The sequence below is a fragment of the Phacochoerus africanus genome, chromosome 3, assembly GCF_016906955.1.
Source record: "Phacochoerus africanus isolate WHEZ1 chromosome 3, ROS_Pafr_v1, whole genome shotgun sequence".
Lineage (NCBI taxonomy): Eukaryota > Metazoa > Chordata > Mammalia > Artiodactyla > Suidae > Phacochoerus > Phacochoerus africanus.
In genome coordinates, this window is record NC_062546.1 from 30865636 (window position 1) to 30888914 (window position 23279).

Below are 23279 nucleotides of genomic sequence, written 5' to 3' on the forward strand. Positions count from 1 at the left end.
CCCTGCTGACCAGGCTCATGCCTAGGCCTTTGCCCATGCTGGTCTTACTGCTATGGGCTCTTGATCAGCTATCCAAGGGTTTATTCCCTCATTTCCCCAGGCCTTTGCCACCTTGTCAGTGAAGGCTTCCCTGAGTACCCAATTTAAAACTGGAATCCCTCTCCCAGTCCAGAACTCCCTATAGCCTTCTAGGCTTTATTTTCTCCACAGCACTTTTTTTTTTTTTTTTTTTTTTTAGGGCCACACCAGTGGCATATGGAGGTTCCCAGGCTAGGGGTCAAACTGGAGCTGCAGCTGCTGGCCTACACCACAGTCACAGAAGATCCGAGCTGCATCTGTAACCTGTATCACAGCTCACAGCAACGCCAGATCCTTAACTCACTGAGTGAGGCAAGGGATTGAACCTGCATCCACATAAATACTAGTCAGGTTCTTTTCCACTGAGCCACGACGGGAACTCCATAGCACTTCGCACTAGCTAACATACTATCTTCCTTATCTGGTTAACTGTTTATCTTCCCAAACTAGAATATAAGCTCTATAAGGGCAGAGATTTTCTAGTCTGTTTTGCTTGTTTGTCCCCTACACTTAGGAAAGTGCCTGGCATATGGGACGTAGTTGGTATAAATGTGTTAAATGAATAGATGGATGGATGACCACTGTGCCAATACCAGTTATACCGAAGGTCAGTGCATGCTGAAGGTTTCCCAGTATCTAGGCAGACCCAGGCATAGAATCCCTTTCCCCAAAGCAAAGGCAGCAGCCATACTAACCTGCCATATTCCTTATGCAGAGTGACCAGAAAAGCACAGAGCTCGCTAGCATGACAGCCTGGGAGGCCAGTTACAATGCTGATAATTACCTACATGAAAGAAAAGTCATGTGGGTTTGTGATTCAACTGGGAGCTGTGTAAAAGGTTAAGCGCTGTGTAAAAGGTTAAGAGAACTGACTTTTTGAGCCAGGTTCTGTGGGTTTAAACCTCAGTACAGGCACTCACTATCTATGTGACCTTGGGCTCACAACAGAACCTACCTTGCACGGTGGGTGTGATAATTAACTGAGTTAATATGTAAACAAAATGCTTAGAACAATGTCTGGCACATAGCAAATACCATATAAAATGTAGTGTTACTATGGTAATTTCCATGGAGCAGGTCGTGACTAGAACTGTTAAGATATAATGAAAAATACTGGGACAAAAATGCCACAGGCTAAACTAGTGTGGTAAACTCAGTGAAGGAGGGGAGTGGCACTGGATGTTTCTGTCTGGCTGCCTGTGCCTTCCAAGCCACGTGGCCTGAGTTAGGGAAACTTCTGAATCTTGATGGGAGAAGAGGCACCAGGCTGAACCTGCCCAACCTTGGCACATGACCCCATGAAAACAGGGATCTTTGCATGTAGACATTCCAAAGCAACTCAAGAAATTCACTGACAAAGAAGGGGTCAAGCAGAGGAGGAAAGGAACCATGCACCTGCTGAAGGAAAATGACATCAGTGATAGAGCATGGCAAGGGCTTATACTTTATTTGGCAATATGCAAGACTCACTGGACAGGCCAGGCCACAGATACCTTGGACTAAAGCTCAGCATGGTGGCATTCATCACTTGAGCTGTTCACATAAGCACTGAGATGGCTGTGGATCCCTCTTCTTTTGTGGGAAACAGTTCTTCCTCCTCCCCTCTGACCAGACCCTTAGTCTGGGCCTTTCTGCCCCCACGGGCAGCACTCCATGTAACTGACTTTCTGTTTATCCTCACCCCATCCAGATTTCCCCATCTCGGTTCCCTTTCCTCAGCACCAAGGCCTCACCCTCTCAAATCCCAGCACACATGCTCACAGCCAGATACCTTCCTACTTTAAGGCCAGTCCTAGAGCACCTTGGTATATAAAATACATAAATTAAAAATACTTAAAATATATGAAATATAACATTTTGCTTTTTTCTAGGGTCGCTCCCTTGGCACATGGAAGTTCCCAGGCTAGGGGTCTAATCGCAGCTGTAGCCACCAGCCTACACCACAACCACAGCAACGCCGGATCTGTAACCCACTGGGCGAGGCCAGGGATTGAACCCACAACCTCATGGTTCCTAGTCGGATTCGTTAACCAATGAGCCACGATGGGAACTCCCAATGTTTTCATTTTAAAACTCTTGCCTAAGGGAAAAATGAGGCTTCTAACTGCTTAATGCTTCTATTTCTTTTTGCAGCTGAGGGTCGTCCAGATTTGCACAGAAACAAAAGCCCTCTCTGAGCATATTATGACATACGGTTTCAAAGAAATGGTGGAAGGAGTCAAGAGGAGGGGAGTGTAAAGCAGGAGCAGGTTAAAATCCACCCTTAGGAAGATGGTGTTTTTAAAATATCACCTTATCCTGGTGATGCTAGCAAGGTGTGACTAATAAGGCCCTTCCCCTTACTAAGCTCAACATGTGACCCAATGCCAGATAAGTCCTTGTTGCAACCAGAAAGCTGATGGCATGAGAACACCAAGCAAGAGATTGAAAGACCTGGAGAAGCAAGGGGAGGGCACAGCAACAAGCCAGGGTTTCATCACTGGCATAGGGCTTGGCTGGGGTTCACATGGATGTCTGTACAGTCACTGTACAGATGGGGTTTCATGTGGTACCATTACATCAGTTTCCAGGGAGGAGGAGAGTCTCCGCCCGAGCCCCTTTTGTTATCTGACACGGAAGATTAAGGGCAGGCTATCAGGATTAGGTTCCTCTGAGTTCCCAGCTTATTTGGTGAGCTGCTGTACCTTGTCTTTTTCTATTCTGTGAGTAGGGTTGATTTCAGCTTGCTGTAGCACGACAGGAAGATGGGCCCTCATCACGGGTTCCTGACTAATGCTGCTGACAGCAAAATGTTGAAGAAACCTAGAAAAACAAAGACAATGATATTATGTTACCAGCACCAGCCTTGCCTGAATGTGCCCATTCACATGAGAAACTTTTTTTTAAATTTTTTTTCTTTTCTGGCCTCCTGGAGGCATATGGAACTCCTGGGTCAGTGATCAGATAGATTCGAGGTGCAGCTGCAACTGCAACCTAAGCTGCAGCTTTGGCAATGCCAGATCTTTAACCAACTGTGCTGGGCCAAGGATCAAACCTGCGTCCCAGTATTCCCAAAATGCCACCAATCCCATTGCGCCACAGCAGGAACTCCCTTATTTAATTGCTGAAAAACAAAACTTAGTGGATCTCTCCAAAGAATAAAATTGTACACAGTGTGTCACAACTATCTTTTACAATGACCCTTAAGACGCTATAAAGAAAGAAAATGGAGGTTAGAAAGCACCAACTCTGAGTTTTCTGACATTTCAAAAGCCAGAATATTAAATGTTCATAAACAGAAAAACAGAGCTCACCCGTCCAGATCTGGAAGTCTAGCTGAATGCAGCCTTAGAGGACTCTGTTTCTCCCCAGCAGAATGGCTCAGGACACTGAATAGCTTCTGTGCATTAGAGTGTCTGGAATATCAAAGGCTCATAGATTAGAACTCCATCACATACTTCACAGAACTAGTTCTGATATTTTCAAGCCAAGGTTCTAAAACAGAGTCAATACCTCAAAACAAGCATCTCACTGACTTAGAACAAAATTCAGGGAGTTCCCGTCGTAGCTCAGTGGTTAATAAACCCGACTAGGAACTATGAGGTTGCAGGTTCGACCCCTGGCCTCACTAAGAGGGTTAAGGATCTAGCATTGCTGTGAGCCTTGGCATAGGTCACAGATGTGGCTCGGATCCCACGTTGCTGTGGCTGTGGCATAGGCCGGCAGCTACAGCTCTGATTCGACCCCTAGCCTGGGAACTTCCATATGCCTAAAAAGACAAAAGCCAAAACAAAATGAAAAAAAAAAAATGAAATTCAGTGTTAATGCAGGATGATGGGTTTGCCCACATAGGAACATTGGCCTGAAACCTTTGGTAACAATACAGGTTTCTGATTTTTGGTGGATTTCATCTCTCTTGACTTCTGTTCCCTGGGTCACTGGAACACTGGGAACCTGCAAGCTGGCAGCACTGAAATGACTGTGTCGGCCCTTTCAGAAGCCAAGACCTCCGTATTACATAACACAAGTCATCCTGCAAGGAGAGCAGACACACACAGCCTAGGGAAGCAAGCATAAACACTGAAGGCACCCACTTACAATCTCTTTTGTTCCACAGATAATCCATCTTCCTGGATTACTTTTAAAGAGAGCCCTGAGTTAGCCTGCTGTTGCCAGGGGGAGAAGACCTAAACAAAACAGAATTTGAGCAAAGAACACTTTAAACCCAACAACAGGATATGGAACCCACATGGGGATTTGATGGCTGTTGAAAATCTAGACGGTTAGTACAGAGAAAAGCCATCATAACAAACAAGTTTGTTTCACAAATAGAGGCCAGAAGCAATTCTGTATTTTTTAACACTAGAATTTCTTTCTGGGTTCCTGTCCCAGGGATTTTGCTCCTTCAGAGGCCAGGAAGCACAGAGGAAGGTATCGGGTGAGATTGTTCTGGCAGCAGGGGCATGTTCTTCTCTTCCCTAGTGCCAGGGCCAGACAGAAGGAGCAATTCAAGGAACTCCTGCTTAAGAGGCAGAGCAACGGCTGAAGAGAACCTCTGGGTTCCTAAACTGAAAGGACAAACACGAGGAGGAAAGAAGGAGCAGCTGGCAGTAAGACGGAGACACAGACTGGCCCAGAAGCCACCTCTGCAGCCAAGGCCAGCTCTTTCCTCTCCCGTATTCTGCAAGTCAGTCCTGAGGGAGGGACTGTCCTCTCACAAGCTGCTGCAATCACACCTTTCCAAGCATTTCCATCCGTCATGAGACTGGCTATTTCTAGGACTTTGTCTACTGCTTGTCACTAAGTGGGTTGTGTAATTCTCAGTAAGCTCCCTCACTCACGAAGTCTGCGCTCAAAGCTTGTAGTGTGCAGCCTGCCAGATGGAACCACTCGAAAGGGCAGGGCCTGTGAGCCACGGGGAGGGAGCACTTGGGGGGAGGTAGAGAGCTCTAACCCACCAGGGAGGGCCAAACAATTCAATAAACTAGCAAAAGGGAAACAAGTCTAATTAGGACTTAGAAGGGGTCAAAGAAGACTTTTCTTAGCAACAAAAAAAGCCTTTTGTTCAGTTCCTTCAGGTCCTTACCTTTTAAAGGCAAGAGCACTATTCCTGGATGCAAAGGGATTAGAAGCAGCCATCCTACACCCGCCCTCCCAACTCTCCCTCTCGTCACCGCACTGTTAGCCCTGAGACACTGTCTTGCTAACTAAATTGCTAGGAAAAGGAGTAGTAATTGTTTTGCTGAATAATGATTGATATTACCTCTGAGTAAAATGTTCGGTATATCTTTGATTTGGGGAAAAGGGCAATCATCAGAAAATTGTCTGATCCATGGAAATGAACTGGGAGATGAGGAAGCAATGAACTTTTGAAGTCTATCAGAAGGGCAGCAACAATACTGGTGGAATCCTGGAGAGAAAGAGGGAGCATCACTGAGAAAAGCAATTTGCATGACACCAACCCTCCCTCACAATTACTGTCAGAACACATATGGTGAATGTCAGTGCAATTATTTTCGCATTATGTGGTTTACTGGGATTCAATTAAGGTGTGCCTGCCAATACCCAGTTTTAGGAGATACAGGAAGTACAGAGTCTTTTCTCTGAAACTGAAAATGTCATCTCTTTCTAGGGTATTAATCTCTTACTAGATATGTGATTTGCAAATATTTTCTCCCATTCTGTGGGATGTTTTTCCACATTTTTTTTTTTTTTTGGCTGCATGTGGAAGTTCCTGGGCCCGGGACTGAACCTGTGCTACAGTTGTGGCCTGCGCTACAAAGGAACCTCCTGTTTTTCACATGCTCCCTTTTTTTTCTTTTTACAGCTGCACCTACGGCATATGGAAGTTCCTGGGCTAGGGGCTGAATCAGAGCTACAGCTGCCAGCCTACACCACAGCCACAGCAACACTAGATCCGAGCCACACCACGGCAATGCCAGATCCTTAACCTACTAAGCAAGGCCAGGGATTGAACCCTCATCCTCATGGATCCTAGTTGGGTTCATTACTGATGAGCCACAATGGGAACTCCCGGAAATACAATTGATTTTTATGTATTTATTTCCTCCTCTGCAATTCTGGGAAACATTAATTCTAACTGTGTATGTGTGTATAATCTTTAGGAATTCCTACATATGAAATCATGTCATCTGTGAACAGAGATAATTTTCCTTTTTCTTTCCAATTTAAATATCTTTTATATCTTTTTCTTGCCTAATTTCTCTGGCTAGGACTTCTAATACTATGTTGAATAGCCATGGCAAAAGTATCTTTGTCTCAGTCCTGATCTTAGGGGAAAAGAATTTTCATTTTTTAACATTTCAATTTTCATTATAAAAGTCATATGCTCATTAGATAAAAATTTGAAAAAAATATAAAAATAGAATAGAGAAAAAAGGTTAAAAAATTAATCACCTATCTCCAACTACAGCTAACATTTTATTGCTTATCCTTCTAGTCTTTTCTTCTTGTTCTTTCACTGACTTTCTTCCTTCCTTTTTTTTTTTGGCTTCACCCAAAAGTTCCAGGGCCAAGGATGGAGCGTGCACAATAGATGTTATCTTGACTGTGTTGGTAGTTTCATAAGTGTACACATCTTTCAAAACTTTAAACAGATACAGTTAATTGTATGCATGTATGTATTTATATTTTATTTAATCCAATATATCCAAAATATTATTTTAAAATGTAGTCAATATAAAGAGTATTATGGGATTTCACATGCTGTTTTAGGTACAGTTGATGTAAATTGTTTCAGGTGTACCACTTGGTGAGACACACTCTTTAAAGGTCTCATTTTTAGAAAAAAATTTATTACTATATTCATCTTTCTACTTAAGAAATTTAAAAACATTTAATTTTATCAGAAGTTTATTTTGTTTTTTTTATATGAGGTAAAAATCCATTTCCCCCCATATTAGGCAACTTTGCATCCCAGTGCCTTTCTCTCCTGATTTGGAAGACTCTTTAACCTGATATCAAATGTCAGAGTTTTCATCTAAAAGGGTCAGCTAATCGATCTGGTTGGTCTGCCTATATTTTTGAACAGACTTTAAGGAAGCAGGTTCTATGTAGAAGAAAGACACAAAACTCTGCTGACTTGCTCACAGAATTCATTTTCAGTCATCTGACCAAACCAAACCTGGTCTGTCTTGGCTCCCAAATAAACTGGTCTTGAGGCTGAGACTGGGAAAGGTAGAGGGTCTGCCCCCTGCTCTGGCATCACACTGTAAAGAGCTACACCCTGGCCAGAGGGTACAGGCTAGGGGAAATTCATAGCTACCCTCTTCCCCACAAGGGGAACGGGCAGTGTTGACACAGACTGGTGAAGTTGACGGATGGTGCTGGAGTGGAATTTTCACAGATCTGAAGGGTAAGTCTAGTGAGAGAATGGGGCTAAGCCCTCATTGGGAAAACTAGCCATTTCTCTTCCTCTCAAGCTTTCTTTTTGGCCACACTCACAACATTGCAGAAGTTCCCAGGCCAGAGAGCAAACCCATGTCACAGTGACAATGCCAGATCCTTAACCCACTGTGCCATAAGGGAGCTCTCTACTAGGGACGTCTATCAGGCTTTCTTATACTTCTTTCCCCCATTTATGAGTGACTGGAACCTCATCAATGTCACAGGAAGCTGCTTCTTTCCAGTGCTTATGTGGGTGCACTTTTGTGTGCCTGGGTGGGAGGTCATTTGTGACGGGCTATTGGAAGCCACCTTCAGCCTGCGTTCTTGTTCTCTTTGGGATAAGTTATTTGGGTGTGCGTAGCTGCTGGGCCTCCTGATGAAAAAGTCCTTTCAAGTTAAGCTTTTCAGAGCAGCAAGGCTGATGACCTTGCTCCCCATGACCTCCCTAACTGCTTGCCTCAAGGGCAGCACTAGTTCCTAACATCCCATCCTGTGGTGGTGGAGGGGGGAACAGGGAGTTACTCAATTTTCCCCTCAGAAGTGTCAGTATCTTGCTAAACATCAAAGCCATGAATTGTAAAACACCTACCCCATCATAGAACAAAATGGAATTCATGTGATCCTTGGAAATGATGATACTTCCATGATGACGGTCAGAAAACAGAAGGCCACCGGAGAAGAAATGTACTTTCCCTGGAAGGAATAAAGGGCTGGTCAGAACTGGAGGGCTGATTCTGCAGGCCAGTTATCACCATTTTCTTCTTTCAGGTACCAGGGCAAGCCAGAGTGGTAACTAGAGAGCATCTGAAGCGCTTAAGTTACACAATTATAATAACTGTGAGCTGAGCCCTGTGTTCTGAGAAAGTCAATGTACACTCCTAGAGTCTTAGACAGATACAGTCTTTGCATAAGAATAAAAAAAAGCAAAAGTGAAGAAGTTATCAGCTGATGGAGACGCAAAATTCACATTCACTTATGGATGACTTCCAGGCAAATACACTAAAAAAGACTCTGGGTTATGTCTGCTCCATTACTGAGTTTATAGGTGCGCCTCTCTATTATTTTGGCCAAGGCTGGCTCAGCCCTGAAGAGACCGCATCTCTCGCTTAAGGCCCAAGAAAGAACATTAGAGTCTCAGCTGAAGGACTCCTTTGCCAGCAACGGAGTATGTGAGTTAGGCAATAAGTGGATTCTACAGATATGGGAGGCTGCTGTTCTGTAGTTCCGCAAAGCAAGATGGTTTGGGATGTGGACAGAGAGTGTGGGTTCCTTAGGAGGAGGACAGGATTAAGGAGAGCTGCTTGTTTCCCAGGTGGCCAAGGTCACCCAAGCAGCTCAATGTGGGCCCTAGGGAGTAGATCACAGAAATGATGGACAACTAAGTTGACAATGGTTAAGGCTGAGCCTGGGCTTGTTTTGGAGACCCAAATGAAGCACCCAAGGCACCCAGAAGGACGGCTAGGTCAAGTTGTGCTCTGGAATTGGTCCAAGCTGGGTCTTTCTGGTTCCTATAACAGCCTTTCTTTCCACGCTTTCACATATAGAGATGGGATGAAATAGTTCTTAGAGCTCAAGGCACAGGCTTGGGGAACACTGCCCATACCTAATTGTTAAGGCAGATGACATGAGACCAAGAAGAGGGATTGATTCTTTGAACTACACCTCAAAAAGGTAGCCCCAAAGCATTGGAGGTTATAATGACAAGAGCAAAGGCGCTGAAGTTTTGAAGCCTTCCTGAGGAGGTGGGGTTTCAGGAGGGAGAGAAGGGCCTGGTGAGTATGTGAGCCTCTATGTATGTGTTAATGGTGGGTGGGGAGAAGAAGGGGAGGTAGAGGCAGTTTTCAGGTACAAGAGGAAGGTTTAAAACCTGAATAACAATGGAAGAACAAGACAACCAGTCAGAGGAAACAAATGCCAACCTTACCAGCCAGCCCAGTTCAAGGCTGCTTCTCAATCCCAACTCCACAGCAGTAAAACAGCACCAGAACATCTTAACTTCTGAAAATTTCAACTCCAGAACATACTCTCTGACTACAGCATCCCATCATCCTTTTAACTATCTGTAGTCCCAAAACCTCACCCTCTGGTGACACTGAGCCTATTTTTTTTTCTTTTTCTTTTTTTGCTTTTTAGGGCCACACCCACAAGCATAGGGAAGTTCCCAGGCTAGGGGCTGAATTGGAGTTACAGCTGTCGGCTTGCACCACAGCCACAGAAATGTGGGATCTGAGTCACATCTCTGACTACACTACAGCTCACAGCAATGCTGGATCCCCAACCCACTGAGGCCAGGGATTGAACCTGCATTCTCATGGATACTAGTTGCACTCATTTCCGCTGCACCACAATGGGAACTCCTGGTGACACGGAGCCTTTGAAGCCTTCAGTCCCCCCCCCCCCACCGCCCCCCCCTTTTTTTTTTGTATTTCTCAGAAATTTCTGACTTGCCTCTCATCCACATCCAGGGCAGATCCCTGGGGACAAGACATGCTTTTGCTCTGTTTTTTCAGGGGAAGGGATAGAATAGATTTTACTCAGTATTTACTGAGCACCAAGCATGTCATACACATTAAGGTTCCCATGGAGCTCCCATCGTGGCACAGCAGAAACGAATCTGACTAGGAACCATGAGGTTGTGGGTTCAATCCCTGGCCTCGCTCAGTGGGTCAAGGATCTGTCGTTGCCATGAGCTATGGTGTAGGTCGCAGACGTGGCTCAGCTTCCAAGTTGCTGTGGCTGTGGCCAGTGGCTATAGCTCCAACTGGACCCCTAGCCTGGGTACCTCCATATGCTGCAGGTTCAGCCCTACAAGGCAAAAAAAGAAAAAAAAAATCCCTATCTTTGCAACAACTGCTAAGAGGCAGTATTCTTAGAGGACTGATGGGGAAATGGAATCTTAATATGTGTGTTCTTCTGTGACTTGTTTACTTCTCTCAACATCCTTTTCCTGGGAGTCAACCAAGCTGTAGCTAACACACAGCTACAGGTAATATGTATGCTATAGGTACATGCAGTGTAATCTATTCATGTTCAGTGCTGCAAAGAACTTTCTCTTTTAGTGTCCCTCTGTCCCTCAATAGTTTCATATGGACACAAGGGAACCCAAGAAAGTATAGATAGCAGATGGCCATTGCTGGGGCCTTCCCACCAGAGGAAGGTGAAACTCAGCTCTGTCACCAGAGTTCTCAGGATGCATTCACTATGTTATATGTCAATGGAACCAGCATCCCGTCTCCTCATTGCTAAATAATCTCTGCCTGATGAAAAAAGTACTCTGGAATCTAAATCACCACAAGGAGACTAAAGGAGCTGCCTGAGTGCCAACCATTCACTAAGGCCTGTAGGAAAGAGTATATAGATGAACAAAATCAATACTCAGCCAAGGTGCAAAGACAATTTAAAAGAGAAAGGAGAAGTTCCTGCCGTGGCTCAGCAGAAACAAACCTGACTAGCATCCACAAGGACACAGTTCCCTGGCCTTGCTCAGTGGGTTAAGGATCTGGCATTGCCGTGAGCTGTGGTATAGGTCACAGATGTGGCTCGGATCTGGTATTGCTGTGGTTGTGGCACAGGCTGGCTGCTACAGCTCCAAATGGACCCCTAGGCCGGAAACCTCCATATGCCTTGGGTGAGGACCTAAAAAGACCAAAAAAAAAAAAAAAAAAAGGAGAAAGGAGTCTTTTCAGCAAATGGTACTAGATAAACTGGATATTCCCATGTAAACAATGAACATCAATCCATGCCTTCCTTGTACTAGACATTCTGCCCATTCCCCCACAGCCACAGTAGAAAACCTCCTGCTTCACAGGGAAGGCAGGTAGAGTTCTCAGGAGGATTTTGCCTCAGTACTGGGGGAAAATTAGTCCTAAATTAAATGTTGCTCTTTCTCCTGCCTAACAAAGCTTAAAAGAAAGGCCCAGACGATAAGACTAGAAGGGAAATATAGCAATTATAATAGCTGTTTCTCGTATGTTCAAGGCTAAAGGAAAAACCAAACCATGTTAACCTAAAGGTGTGAAAGATGTAAAATCTATCTTAATTGAACTGCTGGAGATGAAAAATGCAATTTCTGAGAAGAAAAGCACACACTGGCTGAAAGTAATGACATTATACAATCGTTGAGAGCTTAGCTACCCCATGGTACTGCTGCCTCAGCAGTTTGGCCAAGTGACCTGCAGGGGCCTTAAACTAACACTAGCACATGTGCTAGACAACAACCTGCAGAGTCACAAGCAAAGGTAAGTTCCTGATATGACTTTCCCAGCAGCCCTTGTCATCAATGGTGTTCCCTGTATACAGGAACACCACTCTACTAGTGTGCTTTCCCCTTGTGTGCCCTTATGTAAGGCCCCATGGAACTTACCAAAACCCCACTCTTTTTTGGTTTGAATTGGCCAGTTTGGCCTTAGCCTGGGAATCCCAAAGCACTCCATCCATAAACCCTAATAAAGGCATGTGCCCTAGATCTAGCCTGCACCTTGTCTTGACCCCTACATGTAGCCCCTCGAGGCATGCTGGTTACTTTCTCCAAGACCTGTGAGTGATAAAGTTTCTTTCATGGTCTTTTTTCTTGTTGTCGTTTTTGTTGCACTATGTAGAAACTATGCAAAATAAAACACAAAGAAAAAAAAGACTCAAAAATAACTATACACAGCATTAGGAAGTTGTGGGACAACTTCTGGCAGCCACATACATGGAACTGGAGTCCTTGAAGGGGATGGGGGAAAAAACTAGAGAAATAATGGCTAAAAATAATGGCTATAAACTAATGGATTCAAGAAGCTAAATGAGGAGTTCCTGTTGTGGCTCAGTGGTTAACAAATCCAACCAGGAACCATGAGACTGCAGGTTTGATCTCAGGTCTCGCTCAGTGGGTTGAGAGTCCGGCGTTGCTGTGAGCTGTGGTCTAAGTCGCAGACGCAGCTCAGATCCTGCGTTGCTGTGGCTCTGGCATAGGCTCTGGCCAGTGGCTACAGCTCCGGTTTGACCCCTAGCCTGGGAACCTCCATATGCCACGGGTGTGGCCCTAAAAAGACAAAAGGCCAAAAAAAGAAGCTAAATGAATCCCTAGCATAAGCAACATGAAGAAAACCACACCAGTCGCATAAAGACTAGATTGCTTAATATCTGTGATAAAAACAAAGAAAATCTTAAGAGCAACTGGAGTGAAAAGATACCTTATATAGAAAAGAACAAAAATTAGAATGACAGTAGATTTCTGCTCAGAAGTAATGTGAGGAAGAAAACAATGGAGAGGAGCAATACCTTTAATGCACAGAAATAAATGGTCAACCTACAATCCTTTACCAAGTGAAAATACCTTTCAAAATTTCTGAAAGGTGGGACTTCCAAAACGGCTGAGAGGAGTCTGGATAACTCTCTCTCCAGGAAGCAGCCATAAAACTGGATTGTCAAAGACAACTAGTTAAGGACTCTGGAAATGGATCAAAGTTGCAAAGCAAAATTTAGAAGCACTGACAAAACTTTCCTTGAAAAAGAAAGGAAAGGCATGTGCCCCAGATCCAGCCTGCACCTTGCCTTGTTCCCTACATGTAGCCCCTGGAGGCACGCTCGTTACTTTCATGTTCATTGTAGCACTATTCACAATAGCCAAGACATGGAAACAACCCAAATGTCCACCAATAGGTGATTGGATTAAGACGATGTGGTATGTATACACAATGGAATACTACTCAGCCATTAAAAAGAACGAAATAATGCCATCTGCAGCAACATGGATGGAACTAGAGACTCTCATACTGAGTGAAGTAAGTCAGAAAGAGAAAGATAAATATCATACAGTATATCTGGAACGTAATATATGGCACAAATGAACCTTTCCACAGAAAGAAAATCATGGACTTGGAGAAAAGGCTTGTGGTTGCCGAGGGGGAGGGAGTGGGATAGATTGAGAGCTTGGGTTAATAGATCAGACTATTGCCTTTGGAATGGATTAGCAATGAGATCCTGCTGTGTAGCACTGGGAACTATGTCTAGTCACTCATGATGGAGCATGATAATGTGAGAAAAAAATGTATACATGTATGTGTAACTGGGTCACCATGCTATACAGTAGGAAAAAAAATGTATTGGGGAAATAACAATTGATTATAATTAAAAAAATAAAAATTAAAGAAAAAAACAAAATTGAGAAGCATTTAAAGAATTTTGCTGGGACATCCCCCTGTGGTGCAATGGGATCATTGGTGTCTCTGGGGCATTGGGACACAGGTTTGATTCCTGGCCTGGCACAGTGGGTTAAGGATCTGGCATTGCCAAAACTGTGGAGTAGGTCCCAACTGCAGCTCAGACCTGATCCCTGGCCCAGGAACTCCATATGCCGTGGGGTGGCCAAAAAAGAAAAAAAAAAAAGAATTATACTGAAGCTTGGTAAGAACAGTGGAAATCTGTGATGTTTAGCTTGAGTCTATTCACATTACCTCCTCTCCAGCTCTGGGCAGAAGTCGTATGAGGGAGAGAGGTAGGCTTGCTGGAGGGGCTGACTTTATTCAGGGCAAAGCATAGAAAGTTCTACAACTAGGGATGTTAAAAAGCAAAGCAATCACGGTGGTAAAACATTCAGGGAAGACCAACATACTAGAGATGTCACTGCCGGCTGGTACAACCAGCCAGAAATGTAACGGGAAAATCAGAGGACTGAGACAATAGATGGCAATTATGTGTTTACATATAGCAAGGAAAATGTGTGGTGGAAGGCATCATTCTGGTGCCAGGTGCACCAGGAGACATTTATAAGAATGTTCATGACAGTACTGCCTGCAACAGCAAAAAACCATAAACAATCCAAATGTCCATCAAGAGTCAAAAGGAGAGAATAGCACGTTTTCATACAAAGCAATCCTATGGCACCACAAAAAGGAATGAACTATAATGGCTACACACAAGAATCTGGATGAAGCTTAGGACCAGAATATTGAGCAAAAAAAGCAAGTCCCAGAAGAACACAAATGATTCTATTTATATTAAATTCAAAACCAAGACATTGTTTAGGGATATAGGAATATGTGGTAAAGCTCTAAAGCAGGCTCCTGATGACTAGGTACTGGGCAGCCTGCCTGACCAAGGTCAGCAGGGTGATAAAGAGGAGGGCACATAAAGGAAATGAATGAAGGGGAAGCTGCATAACATAAAGGCTTGTGATAGCAGAGGTCACTAATTGGGGAAGAGAAAAGCTTCCAGAGTTGGAAACATTGCAAGGTAAGAAAGCACTATCCTTTTTATGTGTAGTAGTTTTCTAGGGCATCTTTGGACTAAAAATCAGAAGACTTGGACTACCTCCCAGATGTTACTGCTAACTTGCGCTTTAACCTCAGACAAGTTTTCCACCTTCTATGGGGCTCAAGACATGAAGATCAATCAAAATAACACACACTGATGAGCTTTTTAAATGCCTTCAGAGGATGGGAACAGATAAATTTCAGTCTCAGAGGCAGAATACCTAGACGTTTAAGCTTCAGGACCCCTCACCTGCCTAAGCCCTCTTCCAAGGTCCAGAGGAGAGACCTAACGATTTTGTATGAATTATTTTTCCTCAGTAGAGTGGAGAAATGCTTAACACACAGCCAGAGGATAGTCCTGTTTAAATTCTCCGCTCCTACTGAATTTTCCCGCCTTAAAAGACCATCTTCTGGAGTTCTCATTGTGCCTCAGCAGGAACAAACCCAACTAGTATCCATGAGGATGTGGGTTTGATCCCTAGCCTTGTTCAGTGTGTTAAGGATCCAGTGTTGCTGTGAGCTACGGTGTAGGTCGTAGACGTGGCTTGGATCCTGCATTGCTGTGGCTGTGGTGTAGGCTCTAGCTGCAGCTCCAACTGAATCCCTAACCTGGGAACTTCCATATGCAGCAGGTATGGCTCTAAAAAAGAAACAAAACCAAACAAAAACAAAAAACCATCTCTCAATGCACACGACATTTTCCTCAGAAACTAAGAAAGTGTGAAATCTAAGCTCTAAAGTGTGTGACCAATAAGACTTCAGAAATCCCTGACTACATCCTTGATTCTTGCATAGAGACCTGAGGATACATTGAATCTTGCTGGATTAACTCAATACGGTATAAGATTATTTTTCTAACAAGGTACAAACTAATTTTGGCAAATATCCTTGCTAAATATTTTAATTGGCTCGACTGTGCCAGAGCACAACCACTTCTGTGTTGTGTCTACAAGGTGATTTTAAAACATTATGCAATTTTATCTCTTGGTGGGGAGTGTTGTCACACACTCCCATCATCAGCAAATGCCCTTAACTTCCTGGTCTTTTGCACCAGGTTCTGGAGAGGCAGAAATGCAGGGGCCATAGCACAGGCATGATAACAAATGCTTTGACAAAAGCTACCCAGCATTTTGTGAATCAAAAAACAGAATTCCTTATGCTTTGTCTTCTATGTCAACAGAGGAGCAGAAACAGAACCAGTGATCTGAACACATGGAGATGAATTTGCCACCAGATAGAATATTTTCAAGAAGAACAAATTCTCCAGAGAGGGAATTTGCTTAGTAGAGGTTAAGGAATTTGTGGAGTGAGTCACAACTCCTCCTCCACAAAAAAACATGATGTATAACAGGGAAAGAACAGGACTCATAAGAAAATGTTATTTTGAGGAAGCCAAAAAGGAGCACAGAATGAATCCCCAGGAAATCCATGTAAGACCAACAAGGTTCTTGAGAATTTTATATCAGCAGAAACACTGCCAGCTTGGACTGAAAGGGACACAAAAAATAGAAAAGGAAAGGAGACTACTGGACTCCCAAAATTCTAGAGGCAAGAAGTAGGCTGATAAAACTAATCAGCTACAAACAAAGAACCACCTTCATGAAAAGGAAGGATGACCCAGAGAGCATTCATGAGCCCAGAGGGTAACGCTAAGAGTTTAGAGGGTAGAACCAAGAGCCCAGGGACTTAAAACCTAATCTGGGAACTGGAGTTTGTCTTAGCTGAATTTCAAAGCTGCCCTGGCCTTGGGACTCTTTTATCTTTCACCCCGCAGACTTTTTGAATCTGAATGTCTGTAACTTTTATCCTATGCCAGTTCTACCTTGTATTTTGGGAGGGCTGGGACGGGTAACATGCCTCTAATTTCACAGGTCCCCACGTGGAGAACTGTGTTCAGGAGCTGTCTTTAATGAATTATGCTTCCAGCACCTCACCTATAGCTGATTTAGATAATCTTGATGTAGATAATCTTGAGATTTTTGATTTCTGAGTTGGTGAGATTTAAGACTTAGATTTGTTACCATAATGGGATAAAGCTCTTGGCTAGGGTTGTTTATATCTTGCATGTAAAAAATGTGGGGGCCAAAGGGCAGACTGTGGTAGGCAGAAATTTAATTTTCTTTTTCTTTATAGGGCTACACTGGCGGTGGCTATGGAAGTTCCCAGGCTAGGGGTCGAGTCAGAGCTGCAGCTGCTGGCCTACACCACATCCACAGCAACGTGGATCCAAGCCACATCTGTGACCTATGCCACAGCTTGCAGCAATGCTGGATCCTTAACCCAATGATTGAGGCCAGGGATCAAACCCACATCCTCATGGATACTAGTCAGGTTCTTAACCCCCTGAGCCACAGTGGGAACTCCAGTCGGCAGAAATTTAAGAAACCCCCATGACCTTCACCATTTTAGGTCACTCCTGTGTTCAGGTAATGTTACATGGCAAAAGGGAGATTACAGTGGGCCTCCTCTCATCAGCTGAGCCCTTTATAAGCAGAGTTTTCTCTGGCTGGTAGGAGAGGAGTTCAGAGAGATTAGAAGTGAGGGAGATTCAACACAATGAAGTTCTTTGTTGCTGAGATGGAAAGGGTCACAGGGCGAGGACCTCTGGTGGGAGGAGCTAAAAGTGGCTCCAGATGACAGTCGGCAACAGAAGAGACCCCTTAGTCCTACAGTCTGAAGGACTCTACACACAACCTGGATGAGCTCAGGAGCAAGTTCTTCCCCAGAGCCTCCAGGTATCAGTCTAGTCTGGCTGATGCCTTTACTTCAGTCTTATGAGAGCCCAAACATGAATCCAGTCAAGCCTGCCTGGACTTCTGACCCACCCAACTATGAGAAAATAAATGCATGTTGTTTTAAGCTACCAAATTTGTGGTAATTTGTTACACAGCAATAAAAAATGAATCCAGATTTTGTCTCAATCCACAGAATCTATTTCTGGAAATGCTGCTCTAGCTCATTCTGAGAGCAATTCTCAGGCAGCAACAAGAGAACCAGGTGCAGTTATGAGGCTAGTCCTTCCTGGAACAAGCTTCCTCAGCTGGATGGATCAAAGGAGAAAAGCTGTAAGAGAACACTTCCACACCAACAAGTCTTTTCAAATATCAGATGTATCATTAATCACAACACCCATGTCAGTTATCTACAAAAGAGGGACCCAACCAGAATCAAAAAATACAAAAGTCAGAGCTGCTCACCTTCCTCAGGCCAAGACTGTGGATTACTAGAAAAAAGATATGCTCCTTCTCCTCTAGTGAGAAAAGTGCCCAGGAAACACTCATCCCCCTTTAAAAAACAAACACAAAGAGCAGGTGATTTACAGCATAAACATTCACAGAATCAGAAGTCCAGCTCAAGTTTGTCTGTCTACAAAAGCTGCTAAGTCAATCTCCAATACACGAAACTTCCTTTGTGGCCTGTGGCACTACCTGGCTCTCTGCCAGGTTACTGGCATCCGTGACTTGGTGCTGAGAAAAAGAATGATAAGGTCCTCTCTGAGTTCAGACACCACAGTCTACAATGCTTGTTCGTGTTCCCGCGGATTTATATCCTCTGATAACAAGCAGCTTCTTCTTTGCCTAAAGCATTAACCTCTCAGCTCTACATGTCTAGGCCAATCTGAGATCTGGGAGATTATGGAAAAAGATCTAAAGTTGTCTACCCCATCCCTGGTTATTACTAGAACTCTGTTAGGAAGGGGAAGAATACAAATAGGAATTGAGGCAAGGAGGTATAGAACCTCTAGATTAGCAGTAAGATGAAATATTTAAAATTGTTTTTAAAAATTGTTTACATTTCATTTTGATAAGACGTTAACATTAAGAAGACTGCTTACCATAACCGCCTGCTGGGTTTTCTCGGACAATTTTACTTCAGTATCTTCCACCTGTATCCAAGAGAAGTGCAGATTTTCAATTTACTACTTCAAGGGCAAAACTTTGCTAGGTCTCCCCTGTGTTCACAAGTTTCCAGGAGAGCAGTCCCTTCACCGAATCCAGGGTTCTCAGGCCTTGACAGTTGTCAGAGCTGCTGCTAGTCACCAAGGCTCAGAGCACCAGGACATGGTGGCCTCTCTCACGGGGACCTGAAGTCCACTAAATAAGCCTGATGTGTGGAGAGCATATGTTAGTTTTCACTTACATTTCACTTCAGAGAAGACTTTTTAGGGATGAAGGAAAGAGAACATATTAAAGTATTTTGAGTGCGTTCTCATCTAAATCTGTTTACATTAGAGGACGACTCTTGCTCTTCTCTATTCATATCAGACCTGCAGAAACGGAGTATGAACAGATTCTGAAGTAGGTACTTACACCATCACTAGACTCACTGCTGTCATACTTTCTGTGTTCCAAGGCACCAGATTATGAGAGACTTAGAGAAACCAGGTTCTCGTGTACAAAGAAAAAGAGCAGGGGTAAACCAACGTCTATTCTTAAACTGTAGCTAGGTCAGGATCGGTTATTCCTCCAGGGGCCCAATGAAGAGGCTCTTCCTCAAGTGTTCTCCCCAATTTCTCCATGTTTGGTCCACTTTCACCTGATCAATGACACTAACCAGCCAGGAGCAGAATCTGGGTATGGCGGCTGTCAGGATTATGGAGCTGGTTTCTGTGGTAACAGTGCCATCTGTAGGAAGATCACAGACATGTCGGTTACTGCTCACCACCTGAGCCCACTTTGTAGGCCCCAGACTGTTCCCCCTTCCCTCTTATTAGTATACAGAGTCTGATGTCTTCAAATAATGAAAACTTCCTCATCTGGGGTCAAGGAGTCTAATTAGGGGATGGAGAAAAGCTTCACAATAGGTTAACTCTATTCTATGACAAATAGAAACACATTTAAATAGAGTCCATTTTATTTATTTATTTTATTTTATTTAAATTTGTTTTGGCCGTGCCCATGGCCCTTGGCGTTCCCAGGCCAGGGATGGAACCTGCACCATAGCAGTGACCTGAGCCACTAGTGACAACACCAGATCCTTAACCTTGTGCACAAGAGAACTTCTAATTTATACTTTTATCAAGGTAGTACAGGTGTATATAGTAAAAACCAAACAAGACATTATCAGGCTCATCCTACTAGCACTGGATATTATCATTGCGTAAAATTTTTTTGCTAACATTTATGACCAAAAAATCCCAAATTTGGACTTCCTGTCGTGGCACAGCAGAAACGATCCAACTAGGAACCATGAGGTTGCGGGTTCGATCCCTGGCCTTGCTCAGTGGGTTAAGGATCTGGCATTGCTGTGAACTGTGGTGTAGATTGCAGTTGTGGCTCAGATCCTGCGTTGCTGTGGCTGTGGCTGTGGCGTAGGCTGGCGGCTACAGCTCCAATTGGACCCCTAGCCTGGAAACTTCCATACGCCACGGGCAGAGCCCTAAAAAAAAGACAAAAAGACAAAAACAACAACCCCCCCCCAAATCTAATTACTGTTTCAAATTGCTTCTTGACTACGGGTAAGGCTGTACATATTCACATATACACACACACACAAACAGTGGAACCTTGAACAATGTGGAGGCTAGGGGGAATGACCCACTGCACAGTTGAGAATCCATGCGTAACTTTACAGTCAGCCTCCCATACCTGCAGTTCCATATACATGGATTCAACCAACCATAGAATGTGTAGTTCTGAAGCATGTATCTATTAAAAAAAAAAAAAAATTGGACTTTCCGGTTGTGGTTCAGTGGTAATGAACCCAAGTATCCATGAGGATGTGAGTTCAATCCCTGGCCTCGCTCAGTGGGTTAAAGATCTGGCATTGCTGTGGCTGTGGTGTAGGCCAGCAGCTGCAGCTCCAATTCAACTCTTAGCCTGGGAACCTCCACATGCCACAAATGTGGCCCTAAAAGAAAAGAAAAAAAAAATCTATGTATACATGGACCTGTGCAGTTTAAACCAGTGTTCAGGAGTCAATTGTGTGTGTGTGTGTGTGAGTTTGTGTATGTAAATGCAAATATATATAAATATTAAAAATACATTTTACGTTGCCGTGAGCTGTGGTGTAGGTTGCAGATGCGGCTCGGGTTCCGAGTTGCTGTGGCTCTGGCATAGGCCGGTGGCTACAGCTAAGATTCGACCCCTAGCCTGGGAACTTCATATGCTGTGGGAGTGGCAAAAAGACCAAAAAATAAATAAATAAATAAATAAATTAATTAATTAAATTGTTTTCCACTCTGGTGAATTACCTGCTCGTATTTTTTGCCCATTTAGCACTGGGTATCTTATCAATTTGTAAGAGCTCTTCATAAGTTAGAGATATATACCCTTTGTTTACTGTAAGTATTCTAATATTTTCACCGGTTTATTGCTGGTCTTTTGACTTAGCTTATAGTTTATTTTGCTTATCTATCTACACACACACATAAATACACACACACGCACACACACACACACACACACACACACAAAGCTCAAGTTTTGCTTTCCAAAGACCACATATACTTACCCTTTTCTTTAACCAAGATCTGAGAAGTCAAAAAAGATTCTGAGAAGACCACAGATCCCAAGCAACCCTTTCCTCCCAGTAAGTCAGGAATGTCATAGATGGACATACAAGCCTGTATTAAATGAGAAACTAGAGTTAGACTAGCTGTTACTCCTATACCTTCAGGGAAAGACCCATAAGAAACAGACCACAAAATACTAAGGCACATGACAAAAGAATACTGGAGAATTTCTAAGGAAAACCAAAGTTATCTTGAAATATATCTCAAAACTGAGAGATGACTTCAGGGTCATCCAAGGCTTCCCTGCAATTGCTCCTTGGTCAGAGACACACTTGGGCTAGAAGAAGAATCTCTTTATGTTTCTCTTCTTTTCTTTCTTTTTTAGGGCCATACCTTTGGCATAAGGAAGTTCCCAGGCTAGGGGCTGAATCAGAACTGCAGCTGCCAGCCTACGACATGCCCATGGAAATACTGGATCTGAGCCACATCTTTGACCTACACCGTAGCGTGCAGCAATGCTGCTGGATCCTTAACCCACTGAACGAGGCCAGGGACTAAACCTGCATCCTCATCGATAATATCAGTCAAGTTCTTAACCTGCTGAGCCACAACGGGAGCTCCCTTTACATTTCTATAAATCCCTCAGATGGCTTATCTTCCCTAAGAGGCAATGTAACAGCCTCTCATCTTTACTGTGACTACTGCTACTTCCCAGTGTGTCCACACTCTTATCCACTCTTTTTTTTTTTTTTTTTGGCCATAGCTGTGGCATGTGGAAGTGCCTGGGCCAAGGACTAAACCCATGCCATGGCAGCAACCTGAGCCACTGCAGTGACAACACTGAATCTTTAACCCGCTGAGCCACAAAGGAACTCTTCATCCACTTGTTCTTTGGTTTGGGCTCGAGTTCTGAACAAATCTAGAAAAGGAGGTACATATTTTCATGGATATCTCCAGGTATACGTCAAAACATGCAAATGCACCTTTCAGTGCCAAAAAAATTAAAAGACAGCTGTTTAAGCTTTCACAGCTAAGACAAAAAAAGTAGAAGCTTTAGTAGGCCAGAAAAAAATTCCTGGAGCAACTCAGAGAGAACTCCTGAGTGACTGGTAAGAAGGCTCTAATTCAGTTTAAAACTAGTGAAAATGGAATAACTCTGAGGAGAGAATTACTAGATGGCAGAGGAAATGCAAAAATGGTACCAGCCAGAATTGAGTCTGTGATGACCGTGAAGATCTGGTGAGGGACGTGGGATTAGTAGGACAATGAGCCCTCCTAGGCCACTGCCCTCCTGGCCTGACATTGCTGAATGGCCAGGTGCAGAGCTCCTGAAGCCAGAGCTCATTTTCACACTTTGTTGTCCTTGCATAAGATGCCTGCTCTACCCTCAGGCCTGAGACAAAAGACCTAGGCCTTTTGAAGGGATTGCTAGATGCTCAAATAAAAACAGATGACAGAGAGTTCCTGCTGTGGCTCAGCAGTAATGAACTTGACTAATATAAAGATGTGAGTTCAATCCCTGGCCTCAGCTGGGGAGCTGGTGTGGCCGTGAGCTGTGGTGCAGGTTGCAGATGCACCTCAGATCCGGCACTGCTGTGGCTGTGGTGTAGGCTGGCAGTTGCAGCTCCAATTCAACCCCTAAAAAGACCACAAAAAGATGGCTGAAGAGTTGAAAAGAAAAAAAACACAAAGTCCTTAATCTTCTATGTTGTCATAATAAAGGAAGGCACGAAAATGACAGGTAGGCTTTATATTTTAGTTAAATTTCTGATTAGGTTTGGCAACTAGAAGGTTTATCTAAATCTATACAAAGACATTTGAGTATTTGAAGACAGAGAACCTTCCCGGGCTACATGGTTAGTCTTAAGTGACAAAAGGAATGCCACTTCTTTGGTTCCCAGATCAATTAGGAAGACAAATCCTGTAGGTTCCTAAACCCCCACTTCTTATTTGGCCTCTGGTATTGAGGAAGGGGAGAGAGACCATTAAAAAGAATACATGTAGCATATGTTAGATACTTGCTATATACTTCCCACATATGGCATGGAGAGAGAAAATATAAGAAGCATGGTTCCTATCTTCAGGGAACCTATAATGCATAGTTGGAGAGACAAGGGCATTCC

The 23279-nt window shown here is 43.7% G+C and overlaps 1 protein-coding gene across 3 annotated transcripts in view; it reads right to left on the reverse strand.

Moving 5' to 3' along the window:
- DNAAF9 (dynein axonemal assembly factor 9) overlaps positions 1–23279 on the reverse strand; it is a 154200-nt gene that overhangs the window by 41639 nt on the left and 89282 nt on the right. For all 3 annotated transcript variants that reach the window (XM_047771506.1, XM_047771505.1, XM_047771507.1), the window contains exons 17-26: positions 21156–21267; positions 19257–19327; positions 18538–18588; positions 17900–17987; positions 8054–8157; positions 5321–5467; positions 4156–4244; positions 3372–3473; positions 2763–2880; positions 774–862 (exon numbers count right to left, since the gene is read on the reverse strand). In XM_047771506.1, coding sequence (XP_047627462.1) covers positions 774–862; positions 2763–2880; positions 3372–3473; positions 4156–4244; positions 5321–5467; positions 8054–8157; positions 17900–17987; positions 18538–18588; positions 19257–19327; positions 21156–21267 — 971 coding nt within the window. The remainder of the gene's footprint in view (positions 1–773; positions 863–2762; positions 2881–3371; positions 3474–4155; positions 4245–5320; positions 5468–8053; positions 8158–17899; positions 17988–18537; positions 18589–19256; positions 19328–21155; positions 21268–23279) is intronic.